The sequence below is a fragment of the Ixodes scapularis genome, unplaced genomic scaffold, assembly GCF_016920785.2.
Source record: "Ixodes scapularis isolate PalLabHiFi unplaced genomic scaffold, ASM1692078v2 PGA_scaffold1__304_contigs__length_218370807, whole genome shotgun sequence".
NCBI classification, from domain to species: domain Eukaryota; kingdom Metazoa; phylum Arthropoda; class Arachnida; order Ixodida; family Ixodidae; genus Ixodes; species Ixodes scapularis.
In genome coordinates, this window is record NW_024609846.1 from 127,445,067 (window position 1) to 127,461,383 (window position 16,317).

The following is a 16,317-nucleotide window of genomic DNA, read 5'->3' on the forward strand; positions in this document are numbered from 1 at the left end:
ATTGAAATAACCATTTAAATCATGATTCAAATCATCTTGATTTTTTTTTCTCCACCTCGATATATAAGGACATGATTCCAGCGTAGTTTCTGTGAAAATGCCTATGATAGCCTATGGCATTTTCCTCCTTTTTATTTTCCGAGACTTTTGCTTCATTTTAACCTCCTGATAAGAGTGCATTAGTGAATTTTATGTTGCAGAGGGCTTTCTTTCCCTGTCCTTGGACCCAGCACAGAGTGAGACCCCCTCGCACGAGCACACCTTCTCGTCCTTCCTGTGGCAGCACATTGAACTCGCTCTGTCCAAAGGCTTCGATGACAACGTTGGAAGGCATCCAATCCCTGCAGACTTTGAGGTGGGGATTAGGCTGCCTTTCCTGATTTTGTAGAAGTAAGGTTTATATGACAAACTACTTCATTTCATTGTACAATTGATGTAGAGAACATTGGGCTTGTGAAAGCGGCATTTTGGTTAGTTCTAGATTCCTTTAAATAATCTGCATAATACTTGTAACAAAAAAAAAAAAGTTTTTTCTAGATTTTTAGGATTGACGATTAGTCTATTCATGTCAACTACCTATCCCACATATTTTTCGTAAAGTGTAAGACTTCAACCTTGGTTTTACGGTTTTACAAATAGGTATAGAAATTGCATGAAAAATAGCTTCATGCAGTTGCTTTGCCATGTTTCCCAAGAAAAGTGCCGCAGTGTCAGGCACGTGTGCATAACTGCTAAACATTGCAAACATTAGAAGTGCTTCGTGTTTGTAGGAATGGGGGGGGGGGGGGGGGGGGGGGGGGGAGTGTGGTCGACCTGATATTTTAGAAACTATTTTTACTCCCTTTCAGGTGCAGCTCCAAAATATGTGCTTACTTGCCTACTTTATTGCATTTTTGTTTTGTTGTCCCATTGGACATTTAGTGAAGCCAAAAATTGTGATGGTTGATTGAAATATCTTCATCTGTTAACCCATCACAAGTATGTAATCCCAGTAAATAACCCCTTCTCCAGGGATTATTTTCGTCAAACCTGTTTTGTCTTCTCTAAAAAAAAAAAAAAAAAAAAATCTTTATAATATTTAGTGGTATAGCCCACCGCTGTTTTCTGTGCAATTTCTGTGCAAATTGTATTGCCAAGGTTCATGGGATTTGTGCAATGGAATATGTAACCTTGCTGCACAAATCAGCTTGCAATGATTGCAATTGGTTCTTTGATTACTTAGAGAAGAAGTGAATCAGCAAAGTTTTCAAATACTGTAAAAGACTTAATTTCTGCAAGAACCTAACTTTCACAAATTTTACGACTGAAGATATCTAAAAAAATCAGTCACATGAATATATTACCCTGTGGTAACGAGTGCCTATCTTGAAGCATGCCACTGTGAAACTTTGTGCCCTCGAAATATTCCCGAAACTCACACTTTGCAAACTCAGCGAAATATTGAGCCTGCGAAAATGAGGTTGTCTACAATATTATGATCTTTGTAGTGCTGTCTTGGGCGGCTTATGTAGGCATTAGCGGGTGAGAATCTAAGGTCGAGCATTTCTTTTAAGGCTGTACATTGAAAGTTACAAGGGTCGGCTATCTTTTGGCCTTTGTTTTACTTTACTACCAAACTTTTAAAGCCATGTTAATACTCATGTTAGCAGGTTAGCAGTGCCTTTATAGGCTGTTTTCAGGCAACTGAAAGCCTCGATTAAAGTTTCCTGCCATATTCATTGCATATTATCCTGTGTACTGCATAACAGATTTTCTTTGTTGTTTACCTACTTCATCTGCAGCTTCCCACAGTGTCTGTCTGGTTCAAGGTCGCAGCTAAACTGAGAGATCTCATCTTGTTCAATGATAGCAAGTCCTCTGTGGCATCCTCTCTCAAGGCTGCACTTGACGTCGACATCAGGTTTTCCGAAGGGTGGGTGAACACAGTTGTGACCGACAATTCCGTTTGCAGCGGTCCGCATAAATTTTTTTATCTCTTTGATCATACAATAATTTCAGACTTTGACAATGATCAAGGTGTCAAAAATATATCAGATAGCTTTATTCTTGTTTCACTCAGTTCATTTACTACTGCTCGCACTCTTGACATTCGCTTCTGTTGAGCCAGCTTTCCCAAGTCGCAGCTATGCCATGTCATGAAACAAACACCTTGACATGTTTTAAGACCATCCTTTTAGCTGTGTCTACACTGTCTGACACGCTGGCATTCCATGCATTCCTCAGAAACGGCCTCGTGGTCAGTGTGGGGTTACAATAAATTGCTTCCCCCAGACCCTTTTTGACATAGAGGTGCATTTGCATACAGATGTAACTTACGGGGGAGGTTTCACAGTGAACAGCACGGAAAACTGATGATAGAGTATTGTTTGTTTATTTGCATTGGTATTGATTGCTACAGTCAATTTATTGTTGAGTTTGTCACAATAGCGGCTGCCTAGACCAGTGGTCTCAAAATCATTTGAGCGTGGGGACCAGATGGCCGACACTGGGAAGGCTGAGTGCCAGCGTTAGACAAGGGGGGGGGGGGGGGAATAAAAGAAAGATTTAGAAGAGAAGAGACCTCGTGCTCCATGGTTTTTCTAAACTCAGTTTTGCCAGTGACATTTTTAGATTTGATTTCTTTATACTTTGGGCCCTTACCTGATGCGATACCACTAAATAAAATGACACTGCCCCGCCAACGTGCTCACATTTTTAATGGGATAAGAGAGCAAATACGCTGTCTTTTCTGTTGCTCAATCCACTCAGGAATTAACCAAACTCAACGTGTCTCTAAAAAACAATCAGTTATTTGACAGATTTTCCTTTCCCGACGATTTCTATTGCAACATCCATTCTTGTGTTTTAATGGTGATATTTCTTTTAAGGCGAAAATCCCAAGCTCGTAGCTTTATCTTCGGCAATTGCTCCTCTGATCGAGAGTTCGCACAGCTGAGATGCATTTTTCAACGAAGAGCTCGCACTTCCAGCCTAGTGGCGGAATTGTTGTACATTACAAAAAGTTGGAAAGCAAAAGAGAGCGAAACAAAGGACAAGTGAACACGGATAAGTAAAAACTGTGTGAATACATTTAAAAAATGGAGCAACTTTTCAAGCGAAAATGAATTGGCGAGATGAGGTTATGATGGCGCATGTCATTTTTAGCACTCGAGACATGGGAATTGTAACTCGTAGGTAGCAATACCAGCTAGAACACAAGGCCTGCGTGTTTTTTCCTTTAAACATCATCATTAGTAGATCCCCTCAGCACACCCTAGATGGCCCGGATGAGTACCATCGTCTGCGACATTGTCTGCTGTATCGTCTGCTTCAGTGATCATGCTCAGAATGAGCTCACATTAATAGACTGCTAAGGCGGGCAATCTTGATGGTGTCACATTTTTCGCTAGCAGCTTGCGCTCAGCAGTCGCGCACACAGCTATGGCCGCCAGTAAATGCGAAGTACTTGTGACGTGGCCCTTAATCTCATCAAGCTTCGACATGTTTGCTAGATTACCTCCCAAATAGGCTTCACATGCATCCACCAGGTGCACTGTGAAAGATTGTTTAATTAGCTTTAAAATTAGTTTTCTTGGGGGGGGTCGGGGATTCACTAACGAAACAACATGCGCAGGCCTTGGTTTCTAGGCAATATTGCTCATAGCCATTTGCCTGCGGGCCACGTCTCAGTGAGTCGTGTGCTGCGTTTGAGACCTCTGGCCTAGACTGTACTGTGCGTTACTGTAATGGCATTGTCATATACTACCTAGTACAATGAAACCCGTTTAGAACGAACCCACGTACAGCAAATTGTTGTCGATATCCAACTCGTGGAAAATTTAAATAAAAATGCATGTAAAAAGTACTTTTTATAACGAACAACATATTGGCCATATCAAACTTTTCCCTCCTGGGAAGGCTTCCAAAAACGTGCAAACAATCGTCTTCTAGCCTGTCCCCCCCCCCCCCCCCCCCCATCAAAAAAAAGAAAGGAGGAAAGAAAGAAAATTCCGAAACCTCAAGCTGTGAACAAAATTGAGCGAGGAGAAGCGATTCAGAAGGGGGAGAAAGCTAATAGCGAGTTCGTTTCACGGCACTCGTGCCCACGCGTGCCCACTCGCAGCGTGGAACGGGTTCGTTTCGGCCGGCACTCCACGAGCGGTTGCACTCTCCGAGTTCGTTTCAGCGCTGACACCCCACGCCTGCATGCACTCGCTGCACCGAGAAAATCGGGAGTGCGCCAAAATGCAATCCCGTCATGCCTCGCTCCGGAGGGGTTGGTGAGGAGCGGGAGCAGACGACGAGAGTTCGTCTAACTACAATGTGTCGCAAAACCAAAAAAAAAAGAAAAAAAAAAAAAAAAAAAAAAGATTTTCTGATAGAAATTGCATGCCGCGGGCAACAAAATCAAACGTGAGCTTGAATTGTGAGCGTCTGCTCTTTCACGAAGGAAGCAATTGACAACCTGTGATTTATTTGCAGGTTTTAAATTGCTCTGTTGCCGTACAAACGCTGAAATGTACCAGTGTGTAAAGAAATGCTCAGAACAAATGCAACAGTGGCCCCCAAGATGTCTATCACCATCCGTGTGTGGGTGAAAAATTTAACATTTGTCGACAAAACTCCCCCAGCAGAAGCCTCCGACTGCCCAATAAGCATCAGAGAAAGCTACAGATCGTGACTTTACCCGAGGATTGGGCAACATCATCATGTCTAACATTTACCTACGTCAGCTAACTTGCCCCGTCGTATTTTGTTCGAGAAAGCTCTAATCCACCTATAACGACGATCCAAATCGAAAGTCCCGGTTTTGCTGGATTCCAACAGGCTAGTTTTGAGCCGTACCCTTTCAGTGGTTCCCGCATAATACCATGCTCAAACGGATCAAGCTTCTGCTCGGACAGCATCATCAGTTTTCTTCAGTGTAAACGGTTATAAGAATCGAAAGATCGCAACCAGCTGCTTTGTAGGCAGCTGGTTGCGGAAATTTACGTCGTCTGTAACTATCTCTACGGCAACCGAGCTGCTTGAAGTCATCGCAACTATAAACTACAGGTTGCAGCGACCAATGTTTGTAGATAAACGTTGGTAGCGACTGCATTCTCGCAGTACCACGCATCACTTCGAACAGAAAGGCGCTAGTTTCGGTTTGAAGTCGGTACCTTTTCTACAACATAGATGGCGGCAGCATCAGTCTTCTGCACTCGGTGCATTTGGTGAGTTCGTTTGAGTCCAGTTTTCCGTGCAACACTCTGTGAGTGCGATGCATTCTGGGAGAGAACCCGAACGGTGCCAGTGCGTGTGAAACGAACTCGCTATAAAAAAACACTCTACGCATGCACAGAAAACAAAATTTCATTCCAAAACGGTTGCCAGCAAAGAGATGCAACTCAGAAGGAAAAAAGCTAAAAAAAAAACAAAAAAAAACTGCACGCATGCATGCAAAAAAAAAAAAAAAAAAAAAATTTAGCGTTTTGTTACGAGGCGGAAGTGAAGAGATGAGAGAGAGAAGCTCTCGCCTTACAACTAATGCATCGTGGAAGTTCGTTGTAAATGGTTTTTGCTATATCAAACTGATCGTTATAAACGGGTACGACTGTATATATAAATGTTTTAGGTTGGTTGGTTTTTAGGGTTATTAGCGTAATTTTGGGCAACAATTGACTAGTAATAGTCAATGTTAATTTATTTCCTCGTATAAATGTTATGCTTCTAAAGAGTATGTCTGTATGCTTCAAGTTATAAGTTGATTGTAATTGCCAAAGAGTCACCTGGAAAGAAACTTGGACGTCTTAGTAAAAACTTTATTTTCTAGGCGTTGCGGTAAGGTCCTTCCAGTTGCATCTGCCTCATACCAGGAAAACCTGCCTAGTCATTATACTGCCGACTACCACCAGAGAAAGGTTTGTGGCTTGCTTACCCTGTTTGTCATGCTACCTAACCGTTATATACTTGCGAATGTTCAAATTTTAGAGTAGTACCGTATTTACTCGCAAAATGAACACACATTTTTTCCCGAAAAATTGTTGCACACGGGTTAAAATTTTTGCATTTACACAGTTTGTGCGAATGTCATTTTAGATGGCAATATAACATGGCAGGGTGCTGTGGCACATCTCTACTGACAGAGGCACACCCATGGCTGGTCGTAGGCACGCCACAGTAACCATGCTTTATAAATTGCAAACCTTTTTAGAGCGCTTTCGGGGTGCCTTTTGCCGAAGGAAAAACGCTCTACGAAGCTCACTCAGCACGAAAAGCAACACGACCGTTCTTAGGCGATATATATTGCTATAGTTCGTTTCACCTTATGTGCGAGCGAAGGCAAAGCTGGAAGCGCAAGCACAGAGGCTCCGTGCGTTCAGGCTTTGCTCGAGCGCGCATGCTGGGGAGAAACACACAAAGCGCTGGTCTCGCGCTTCTAGCTTTGGCTTTGCTGGCAGGTAAATTGAAACAAAGTATAGTATCCGGCGGGCACGTTCAGGTATAATCCGCAACTAGGCGTATAAGAACTCGTACGAAATCCCAACCCCCGACCGCCGAAGCCCGCTCACATGGATCAAGTTTCGTTTACGGAGACAAGAACTCATACAAATCCAACCGCTGACCCCCGAAGCCCGCTCGCACGGATCAAGTTGCACGGATCAAGTTTCGTTAGCAGCGTGCACCTTGCTGTGCCGTTCTGTTGCGGATTAAATAAACGCATTTACCCGGAGTATGTGAAATTAGGCCTTACCACTTTCCCAATTTTGCTGTTGGAAAACTGACCACAGACGACAGCTTGTTTGTTGACATCAATGCATCCGATAGGCAAAGAATGTCCGGGGCTCAGCTATTCCTCAACCCAAGCTTCGTCAAGTGTGCGCGACACTCGGTTTCACGGTTGATCACTTCCGTGACTCCCGCAACTACGCACTTGCAGCCATTACGTGAGCATCCTGGCTTGGCCTGACTTAGCCTGACCGCTTGGCGGCAAAAGAAAACTAGCTTGGTGGCTTGCTAAATTGGACACAATTCAAGACTCGCGGATCCGAAAATGGGAGGTACGTTGATTGCGGGAAAGTAAAAAAAAAAAGTAAAAATATTGGTGCCCGTTGTGGGGAGTGCATTTATTATGCGAGTGCGTTTATTATGCGAGTAAATATGGCATAGTCTTGAATGATATGCTATTGTTCACTTCAAGATAAATTATAATACAGTAAAACCTCATTGATTGGGATCACATGGGACCGGAAAGATACCTGGAAGTCGAAATATCGAAAGGGCAAAGAAAAGTGTGCGAAAATGTTTCCCTGTGACATACCTTTATTTTGAGAAGAAATCTGTTATTGCCGCCTGCTTTCTGGACGACATTTGGGCGGAGAAGACAACTTTTCTTAGCGCGGTCAGGTGCTGCACTGTCGGAGGTGTTGTAGCAAAATTCTTCGAGCACAACAAGAGCCTCCAAGGCCTTTCGCACAGTGCAACGCCGCGGCGGCTCCTTACATGGACAATCTTCATCTTCGTCCGAAGCACACCCATCGTCACATAGGGCATCCCTGATGATCTCATCGTCTCTCGGCTGACCAGCCACAACAACACCGTCATCAATCGCAAGGTAGTCAGCAAGTTGCACTTGGGCAGGAAAGACACCTCAAAACGGCCGTTGTCGTCTTGAGCGAGGTCTGGGGTCTCCACCACCTGGCAATCTTCGTATCAGACAAAGCTGCTGTGGTTAAAACAGTTTGCGATAATCTCAGCGGGTGTGTTGTTCCACACGTACAACAAAATGTAGATCGTGCTGAGGAGCGAAACTTTGTTTTTCTTTGCAGCCTCAGTGCACAGCAACACTCGCTTCTATACGTGCTTCCTGCATGTGCTTTTCACGTACTAAATCGTCTCCTGATCTATGGGTTGAAGGGCAGCAGTAGTGTTTGGAGGCAAAAACACGACCTCAATGCACTCCAGTCCCGACACGTTGAAGTGGGCACTGCAATTATCGACGAATATCAACACCTTGAGCTTCTTGGTGCAGAAGTGTTGGTCTAGCTGGTGCAGCCAAGCTTGAAAAAATTCAGACGTCATCCAGGCCTTCCGATTCGCTTGGTAGTCCACGGGAAGTTGTTTGAAGTTCTTGTTCTTGAAACATCTCGGTTTTTTCGCCTTTCCAATCACAAGAAGTGGCAAGCGCTCCGTACCAGTCATGTTTACGCCGAAAAGAACTGTGACCCTTTCTTCTTTTGCCGCCTGTGCAGGGGTCTCTTTTTGGTATGGTGGTTTTGTCTGGTAGGGCTTTATAAAACAATGCTGTCTCGTCTGCGTTAAAGGCGTTGTTCGGCTCGTATGCAGCGAGGTGGTCGCGAAGCTTGACGTTTTTTTAGTCATCGACTACATCGCCGTCGACGGCACCTTTCTCTCCACTCATGTTTCTGAAAGCCAGTCCATGTCTGTTTTTGAAGCGGGCAAACCAGCCCTCTGATGCTTTGAACGAAACAATCTTCATCTTCACTGCATACTTCCCTGCTTGCACGCAGATCAGAGGACCACCCAAGGGCAGCTGCGCATCCTGTGCACTGACGATCCACTGCAGCAAGGCCTCTTCTAGTTTCAAATGCGCCACCTTCCGCAGCCGTTTTCTTTTCGCGTTAAACCTCTCGCTCTTGAAAGCCCGTAGGATCTCAACCTCATTTTTCACGTACGTGGCCAAAATGCTTTTCTTGACGTCGTACCTTTCCATCACTTGTCGAGAGACGCCGTCCTTCAAGGCCCCCAGTATTTCCACTTTCGTTGCTAAATCCTTGGCCTGGTACTTTTGCCGCTTCGCTGGCGGCACCGCCATGGGGGTTGCTGCAGTTGCTGCTCGTGACGACGACATGCCAGAAGATTAGCATGCAGACGCATGGCATTCCACAGCAAAACTGGCGTGAAGCATGGAGAACCGGAAGAGCGAAGAACCATGGGAAAAACCAGAAAAACACGTGTGCACCTCGGATGGATAGTGGCTATACCCTTTGGAACGGGCGGTAGCTTGCGCCACCTGCCAAATTCATCCGAATCAACTATAGCGTGACTAACTGCCTCCGAAATAATGAGCATTTGGTGCCATTGACTAATACACGTGTTTGACGTTACCAAATCGGCAGCTCAAATTATCCGAATTTTTTAATTAGCGGGGGTTGAATTAGCAAGGTTTTACCGTATTCACATCTTTCAAAGTAGTGGCTGAAGTCGTGGTTGCATATTTGTTTACTGTTTTGCAAAGTCAGTACAGCAGGATTTTGTTTTTGTCTGAGAAATGGACTCGCAAACTCCTCATAAAAGGACTTCAACAGCCCTAGTTTTAACCCCTTAATCGTTTTTGGACGAGCCTAGCACGTCAACATGGAGCCGTCTCCAAACCGTTCAGTATAAGTACAGCTCATCTGCTTTCTCGGTTCACGCACTCAATCCTTTTGGACAAACCACGCTCGCTCATAGCTTAATTTGAGGCTCTGCCAACAGGTGGCAATACTGAATTTTTAAAAATTTTAGCTCCCATTTCATTTATGGCAAGAAACTTGATTTTGATGGTAACAAATGTAACTCTGGAGACAACAATTAAGCAGTTAAGGGTCAGAAATTTCCCCAAACTAAATTTGGTTAAGGGTTTAAGCACAAGTTGTGGTATGTTACCAAGTTTTAGGTAAGAGTTTGGATTTCCAAAACCTTGGTACTTTCTGACCTTCCCTTAGGGGACTAGAGAGCCCAGAACAAAAACAACTGTAAACTCTAGGTAAACGTGATAAATATAAATATCAAAATAAAAATGGATAAAACCTGGCAACGTTGGAGCCAAGCTTTTCACACAGGAGCTTTTTGTTTGTTTTTGTTATCAAAAAATATTTGGCTACAGGTGGTGTAATTGCTTTTTAACTCAGAACCGACTATACCCACAGATAGTGCCTAGTTATCGTCAGGCACGTAGCCAGGATTTTGTTTCGGGGGGGGCCGCCGCCTATGACAAAATGCTGTATGAGGGGGAGGGGGGAGAGGAGGTCCCAGCAAAATCGAAGGTTTCGGGCGGGGGGGGGGGGGGAGGGGGGGCCGGGCCCTATGGGCCGCCCCCCTGGCTACGTGCCTGGTTATCGTACCTTATGGTATTGCTTTAAAGACGCTATGACAGGGGTGGCCAAACCGCGGCTCGCGAGCCGCATGCGGCTCTTTGCTGGTCACGGTGCGGCTCGTGGATCCCTCGTTAGAACCCCCCCCCCCGCCCTTTCCGCGTTTCCCCAGGAAAGAAGGAAAGGATTTTAGAAAAAAGAACAGCTTGCAGTTAGGCAGCCTTCTGCCCCCCCACGTACAGTCGAACCGCTTTTCACTCGTATGTTTCCACAGATCCCGTTTCTTTCATTGTTTGAGAGAGTTTGCCGGACCCTAATTGGAAAGTCATCAAGGACAGGGACTGTCAAAACATCCGTGCACTTTGGCTTGGGGTCGAGGAAATGTTCTGTCTTGCGGCCTTTGTCACTCGCCGGTGATACTGGTCCCCTTTAGGTAACCGTTGTTCCCTCCATATCGTTTCTTGTTGAAGGTCGCGGAAGCCCGGTTTGACCTCATTCATAGCTTCCACTAGTCACAGACGTTATGTTCAAGTTCACAAAGGACCAGGAACAATCTCATTGTTATATTTACCGGCTTGCAGTTGTGACCCGCAAGCTGCTTTATGCTTTTGGGGGGGGGGGAGAAACCAGGCAGTGGTGTTTGTTTTGTCCCCCCCCCCCCCCCCCCCCCGCCCTGGCGGCTCTTAGAAGTTCTGTGGTTTGCTTTGCGGCTCTTAGTCCGGGTCAGCCTGGCCGCACCTGCGCTATGAGCATAATTGACATTCCAGCCTGCAAATGCCTCTTATTATTGATTATAGTCTATATTGTGCAATTCTTTGGCACAACAAGATACATCACATTGTTGTATGACATTAAGTGCTTTGGGGACCTCTGAAGCAAACAATGAGGGCAGCATGCACAAATGACAATCACGAAAATAAGGAGAACACACAGTGCATGCTCCACCAACTACCTCAAGCTTCAGTCTTAACATGTTTCATCTTTGAAGCAGCACTGTCGGCACGGGGGGCAACAATTAGCGAGGTTATGTTGGGCGCACGTCTTAAAGTGCCATCTTGGCACTCTGGTTGCAGCTGGCACACGCCTTCCAGCTGTTCAGCATGCACGCAAGGGGCCCTGCATTTCAGCGGTACGCCCAGCAGCTGAGGGAGGATTGCGACGCCATCTGGAAGGCAGGCCGACAGATGTGCGAGGTGCTCAGTCTCACCGGCAACCACTGCGTCAACCCGGTGAGCTTCGTGCCGAGACATTGCGGGTCCCACGAGGCACGGTTTGAACAGTTCTATTCCCATAAACCAAACTTTTTACATTTAATTTATTTATCTATTTACGGCACACTGTAGGCTATTGCAGGCCCAAGCAAGAAAAATAATTTCCTTCTTAAGGTTAATCACGAATGATTATTTGGATGAAGTTGTAAACTTAATGTGCCCATTTTTAATGCTTTTAATTAAAAGAAACTAAAAAAAGTATGTAGATAATTTTAAAAACATTTAAAGTATTTTTTTAAGGCTATGATACTTTCTTGTTCTTCTTTGCCCCTCAAAAGGGTATATATACTAGTATATACTCCACCAAAGCAGTGTTTAGAAGAGGGAGAGTGATGTTTCAAAGAGGGGGTGGGAGAGGGTGGAGGAAGGGTAAATTGGATTTCACTTCTGTGCGGCTCTTAGGAAGGGAAACGTTGGGAGTAAAACATGCATTGTGGTTTTTGACGGACAAGGTGGGATCAGTTTACAAAAGCTGCTAAAGAACTGACTTTTAGAAGGTGAAGGTTTTATAATCTCTAGCTCTTGCAGTGTAGTCATGTGGGGTAGATCGTATGCAAAGGATCTCCGACAAGAGGGCCTTGTTTGGCACTTCATAGATGCAAAAAATCTTTTATGACCTCTAGTAAGTTGTACCAGGCAATGAGGCAATATTTGAGTGAGTTCTTAAAAAGAAACTGACAAAAAAAATCCTTCCTTTTTTTAATGCAAAATACTATTGTTTTGCTAATATTTGAAATTTCGAATAGTAGTTCTGAGTAATACACTATTCGATATTCGCTTCGAAAAGAACTGCACTATTCGCGTTTTTCGAAGTGTTGATTACGGCGGGTTAGCCCCGTTGAGTGCACTTCTTACCAAGCACCGGTGCGCTGCGGAGAAGCGAAACCCCGCGGAAGTGAGCTCCGCGGGTGTTGCTTCTCCGCATTACATCGGTGCTCGCTAAGAAGCGCACTTAACGGGATAACCCGCCGCGATTAACAATATCGTAATAGACCCTTTTCGGAATTCAGTGCCATCTGGTGACTCAAATGGCAGTTTATCTTTTACTATACTAATGGCGGCAATGAACCTGTGGACTGCAGTAATTAATGGGGCACCGTCACTTTTTAAGGTCAACGGTAAACGAGAATGTGCGCTTCACTACAATTATTTTTCAATCTCCTTTAGTGTCGATGGCAAAACAAATGCAGCCAGTCGCAACGAAGCGCCAACCCACATAGACGCCTTGATAGAGTTCTATACATCAAGGGGCTTTGAAGCCGAGTGAGTGCTACTAACAGATTGACTGGGACCGAGTTAGAAATGAACGCTTACGCAGCTCTTGCGTCCAATTCCTGCTTCACGCCGCGCTAACATCTAGAATGTATAGGCCTCGAATCGTCTGCTTAGGAGCATCTTCAACTTCTTCCTTCATCAGTAAACAGAAGGCCGCCATTAGTATAGCACATATGCCGTTTTCCGATGATGATGATAGTGATCAAAGTGGCCAGACTGAATTCCTGAAAGGGTCTATTGCGTGCTCATGAAAAGCATACATTCAAAGCGGGATGGTGCACTTGTGCCGACTGTATTTGAAAATAAATGGAAACTTTGTGAATGTGTATATCTACACTATAGTAAAAGTTTCAAAATTAAACTTTTATGGTAGAGTATACTATGTTAGGCAGAGATGATTTTATTACCTGTGTTCATCATGCACGACTCATTCTTTTTTAACTTGAGATTAAAGAAAGAATATTTTATATATCAAGATTTGTAAATTCACTTAATTGGTACAGTTAGCCATCTATATAGGATTTATTTTATGTCAAATCCATTGTTTACTTGCCATCCCAAGACACCAGACCTTCTGAGATCACAGTTCATAAATATAGATAGATTAAGCTTACCTTATGAATGAAAAAGTGGAATAACCTTCACAGGCTTAGCTCGGTTTTCGTCTAAGCATTATGCAATGGTAGTGAAAGGCGTGGAAAAACTATTCGATATTCGAATCAAACATATTCGGCCAAAACCACTATTCGCTTCGAATTCGCTTTGGACTCAAAATCCACTATTCGCACGAGCCAAAACACTACCCAACATTTTTCTTTTTTTTTTCTTTCTTGCACAGTCACATATTTGCTGAGAAAAGTGAGCGAAGTAAAGTTGAAACTACTGGATCAGCACGAGACTCGGGGACGTCGCAGTGTGTGGGAACCGCGAGTAGTTGACTATGCGCTCATGCTTTCTTTAGCTCAGTGTGTGTTTGCTGTTTTAGCGGTCATTAAATGAAATTTTATGTAGGGTATTTTATTATTTTTAGTTATTGTCGTGTGTCTTAGATGGGGTGGCCTAAAACTTCTCATCACTCCACGTGACCAAAAGAAAGGGAACAAGGGCAGCTCCAAACATCGAATTCTCGATTGGCGGTTTTCGGGCTGAAGAAAGCCAAATTCCGACCCGCACATATTTTTTTCTGGGTAGTTGGGCGCTCGTAAATTCGGTTTCAGTAACAATCTCTGCAGGCGCGTGGTGTACCTTGTCGGCGTCCGTTCAAGGAAGGACTGGGAATTGCCGTGTATCCCACAGCTGCACAAGACCCCCGAGAATGCGGAGGACGAGAGCGAGGAGGACAGCCTGGTGATGCCCCACTGCAGCCAGGTGAAGCTCATCTCGACCTGCAACTGCGGCCGGCAGCAGAGCACCCGCGACGACCCCTTCATCCTCAAGGCAGGTCCCGCGCCCGCACCTTGCCACTTGGCAACCGCTCAGTTGGATATAGGAGGTTGCAACGGGGTCGTGTGCTTCATCGACAATCTGTGTTGCCTTCAGAGGGTGAGCGATTGCTGTAAAAGAAGTGTACGACCAGATCGCTGACAGAATTCCGGAGCAATCCGGCCCCTGACGTCCGTTATGCGTATATGGTTCGTCAGGGGCAGTGGCTTGCAAGCGAACCATGCATTCATTTTTGCTTAGTGATTGAAGAAACGTTCTGCTGCCTGGCGTTATTTGCTGCAGTTTACAATTATACTTGACTCTTTTGGAAAGGACTGCTCTCTCCGTATCGTTTCTTGTTAGTGGTGCCCCCCCTCCCCCTTTTGTCTGTGGCTCTAACCCTGTGCCACTGTGGCCACCCCTGATTTAGAGCATGAAATTGCGTGCACAGTTTTTGCTCGAGCTTTTACCTTTGCTGAAAATGTTTGCGAGTAGAAGGCATGGATACAGTAAACGGTGGTCTCTCTGGTGATTTGCGAGCGAGCAAGCGGAGAGGTTCGTAATCAATTCTGGTCGTTTTCCGTCACCCAGACAAGCGCCGTCGTTAACGTGTTTTCCAGCTTTTCTTGACAAATTGTTGTTTTTGCTCCTTGTTTGGAGATTCAACTGTTCCAATCGTGATTTGTACTCGTTTGCAGGCAGCCAACTACAACTTCTACCTGATGCTGAGTGCAGAGTGCTGTGGGGTGCTGGAGCGCATCAACTTCCCTGTCTTTGAGCCCAGCAGTGCTGAGCTGGAGCCCTGTGCTTCGGCCTGTGCCCCTCCGGAGCACTTTGAGCTCGAGCCCAGGTCGCGGAGCCGTGCCAAGAGTCTCACACGCAGCCAGACCAGGAGCGACTCGGGCACACGAAGCCCGCTGTCGGACTCCGAGTCGGACTTCAGCTCGGAGTCGCCGGAGAGCAGTGATGCCTCAGGTTGGCATTCCACAACCCATGTCCAGCAAACTGCTCCTATGCAGAAACATCCAGAGAAACACTGGCAAATGGGGGTTGCGGGAGCATAACCATCTGCAAAATTAGTTGCGCAACATGTATATCATCAGAGGGATATAGGGGTGAATGAACAAAAATTTACAATATCCTGATAGTATATATCTCATATGCAAGTTTGTGGCAGCCTTTTTGAAAATACAAAAATCAGGTATGTTAATAACTGGGGTGAAGAGGCAGTTCTATTCTATAGATGTTTGACGCACAGAGGAGGCTCGAACTCTAGATGTTCACTGCTGTATATGAACTTTGTATGTGGGATCAAAATAAGCTTGATAGAGAAATTATTTGCTGATGAAGAAGTACCTTATGGTTGAAGTACTTCTTTGTAAGTTATTGAAAAAGATATTTCGACAGGGCTTCAAGTTTGTAAAACTAAAATAACATTTACACGTGCTGATCTGCTTGGAACAGGCTACTATGATAGCGGGCATTTTGATTGGCATGATGATGAGGCTGTCTTCATTGTTATGTGGAAATTGTTTACTTTAGATTCCAATGTTTAATTCCATTAAGTTGTTGAAAATGACGACTTGGGGAGAGTAATTCTTTCTTTGCTGAAACTAGTAGCCTGTAACTTCACGAAAGTTGTAAAGCAGTAGTCGAGAGAGAGCTCTGAAGCACATAAACCAGCCGATAGCATTTAGACTTTGCTGATGCAGCTCATAATGTGTGAATGAGTATGAAATTTGGAAGTATAAAATGCAATGCAAGAGCTACTTGAAGAAAGCCTTTTAGATGTTTGTTTTATAGGAATCTGAGCGACCTGATTTAGCTGCATCAAGGTTTTGACTGAGCGAGAGATTTTCTGAATGCCTGAAAAGATTTGAAGCTATCTTCATGAGAGTGCATTGACAGTCAACGAAATACCTCTTTTATAGACTCAAGATCATCAGACATTGGTGACAGTGAAAAGAGCATTTCTCTCTCAGAAGCGAGGACACAGCACACTGAAGACCCAGACGACGATGGTGAGAGTCAATGCTGCTACCTCGAAACTAAGAAGCAAGCCAGATTGAAAATGGAGTAGGTTTGCACATTAATTTACCTGAGCCACACTGCGTTCATTTTACTGATGTGCTCTCTCAGAGCCATTTTACTCTTGTTGCAACAATGGCAGGCAATGATTCTAAAGTAGTTGTACATTGTGTTAAATACACAATAGTGACTTTTAGCTTACCCATACATACTGCCGCGCACGCAGCTGGCCAAGTAGGCAGTGCGCGTGTGGCCTAACGGTT

General features: G+C 44.8%; 1 protein-coding gene across 1 annotated transcript in view; it reads left to right on the forward strand.

The window, feature by feature from the left end:
- LOC8039328 (protein SMG8) overlaps positions 1 to 16,317 on the forward strand; it is a 54,964-nt gene that overhangs the window by 23,167 nt on the left and 15,480 nt on the right. The window contains exons 10-16 of the mRNA XM_029986132.3: positions 201 to 355; positions 1,782 to 1,912; positions 5,795 to 5,882; positions 11,132 to 11,287; positions 13,901 to 14,045; positions 14,729 to 15,001; positions 15,958 to 16,047. Of these exons, the coding sequence (XP_029841992.2) occupies positions 201 to 355; positions 1,782 to 1,912; positions 5,795 to 5,882; positions 11,132 to 11,287; positions 13,901 to 14,045; positions 14,729 to 15,001; positions 15,958 to 16,047 (1,038 nt within the window). The remainder of the gene's footprint in view (positions 1 to 200; positions 356 to 1,781; positions 1,913 to 5,794; positions 5,883 to 11,131; positions 11,288 to 13,900; positions 14,046 to 14,728; positions 15,002 to 15,957; positions 16,048 to 16,317) is intronic.